This window comes from Osmerus eperlanus, unplaced genomic scaffold (genome assembly GCF_963692335.1).
Source record: "Osmerus eperlanus unplaced genomic scaffold, fOsmEpe2.1 SCAFFOLD_274, whole genome shotgun sequence".
Classification (NCBI taxonomy): domain Eukaryota; kingdom Metazoa; phylum Chordata; class Actinopteri; order Osmeriformes; family Osmeridae; genus Osmerus; species Osmerus eperlanus.
The window spans coordinates 28,248-30,150 of record NW_026911755.1 but is presented as its reverse complement, the minus strand read 5'-3'; the positions used below and the strand labels follow the sequence as shown (position 1 = coordinate 30,150).

General features: G+C 52.4%; 1 protein-coding gene across 1 annotated transcript; it reads left to right on the top strand.

The window, feature by feature from the left end:
• Positions 1–908: 908 nt before the first annotated feature.
• LOC134016567 (rab proteins geranylgeranyltransferase component A 2-like) lies at positions 909–1,903 on the top strand. The gene is made up of 2 exons (XM_062455912.1): positions 909–1,196; positions 1,344–1,903. The coding sequence occupies exons 1-2, from the start codon at positions 1,077–1,079 to the stop codon at positions 1,590–1,592; spliced, it is 369 nt and encodes a 122-aa protein (XP_062311896.1). The 5' UTR covers positions 909–1,076; the 3' UTR covers positions 1,593–1,903.

Below are 1,903 nucleotides of genomic sequence, written 5' to 3'. Positions count from 1 at the left end.
TTTTCTTTGGTCCCTTGTTTGGTCTTGCATTTTAAAGGGTAATGATACAGAATGACAGTTTGACACTTTTAAACCTGGAGCCCTCTCACCCCTCTCTCTCTCATCCCTCTCTTTATCTCTCATCCCTCGCGCGCTCTCTCTCTCTCTCTTTAACCCTTTCTCTCCTTTACCCCTCTGCCTTCCTCTCTCTCTTCCCCTCTCTTTCTATCTTTCCATCCCTCTCCCCATCTTGTTCTCCGCTGTCAACTGTGTGCAGGCCTGGGTGTATGTGTGTGTGTCTATGTATGCGTGAATGGTTGTGTGAGCGTATGAGTGTCTGTGTGTGTAGATTTATACATGTGTGTGTGTGCGTGTGAGTGTGTGTGATCTCACCCAGCCAAGCAAATGTCAGCCTATTAGGACCAATCACAGATAAGCTGTGAAAGCAGACACCCTCCATTTCCTCCTCTCTCTCCGTCTATCCCTCCTCTCTCCCTCCTCTCTCTCCCTCATCTCTCCCTCCTGTCTCTCCCCTCCTGTCTCTCCCCTCCTCTCCCTCCTCTCTCTCCCTCATCTCTCTCCCCTCCTCTCTCCCCACCTCTCTCCCTCATCTCTCCCTCCTCCTCTCTCTCCCTCTCTCCCTCCTCTCTATCTCTCCCTCCTCTCCCTCCTCTCACCCTCATCTCTCCCTCCTCTCTCTCCCCTCCTCTCTCCCTCCTCTCTCCCTCTCTCTCTCCCTCCTCTCTCTCCCCTCCTCTCTCCCTCCTCTCTCTCTCCCTCATCTCTCCCTCCTCTCTCTCCCCTCCTCTCTCCCTCATCTCTCCCTCCTCTCTCTCCCCTCCTCTCTCCCTCATCTCTCCTCCTCTCCCTCCCTCTCTCTCCCTCCCTCTCTCTCCCTCATCTCTCCCTCCCTCCTCCCCGTCTTTTCCTCCTCTGTCTCTCTCTCTCTGTCTGTCAGTAATCTTAGTCTCAGTACAACTTTAAACTTCTGGAATAACAATAATAACACTCATCGTGGTGTGTATGTTCATGTTCGTGTGTCTGTGTGTGTGTGTTTGTGTGTTTCAGTAGACCAGCGCCCCTCAGTGTTATGGGTGATGTACTTCAACATGAGAGATAGCTCAGGATTGGCTGAGAGCAGCTACGACCTGCCCAATAACATCCATGTGTGCTCAGGGCCTGACAGCTCATTGGGCAGTCAGCACTCCATCTCTCTGGTAAGTCACACCCACATATACACCCACATATGCACACACACAAAAAACACAAACAGGTACACACATACACACATGCCTCTGGAAAGGATCTAACTGTGTGTGTGTGTGTGTGTGTGTGTGTGTGTGTGTGTGTGTGTGGGGGTCCAGGCGGAGTCCGTGTTCCAGAAGATTCTTCCAGAGGAGGAGTTCTGTCCCCCGGCGCCCAACCCTGAGGACATCCTCTACGATGGAGACACCCCCTCAGAGGGCTTCACCCAGGGGGGGGAGGAGACAGGGGAGGAGGGGGAGGGAGGAGAGGGAGAGGGGGGAGAGGGGAAGGCAGAGGGGGAGGAGGGAGAGGGGGACGTGCAGACAGGGGAGAGTGTTACAGAGCAAAGTCCATCCACAGAAGAGTAACTCTCCTCCTCTCCCTCTCCCCTCCTCTGTTCCTTCCCCCCTCCTGTCCAGTCACTTTTTATTTCCTGCACAGTCCAGTTGTGTGTGTGTTCATCTCTCAGAGTGGAGAGGAATGGCCTTTGTCTTTTTTATTGTTATTATTGTATTATTTTGTTTCTGTCTGTCACATGTTAATATGCTCAGAGTTCACTCACGCACACACACACAGACACACACACTCACACAGACACGCTGTGCCATACATTAGCAGCTCCACCTGGCGTGGTCTCCATGACGATGATCCATGACAATAAAGTGTTTCTGGAAACCTG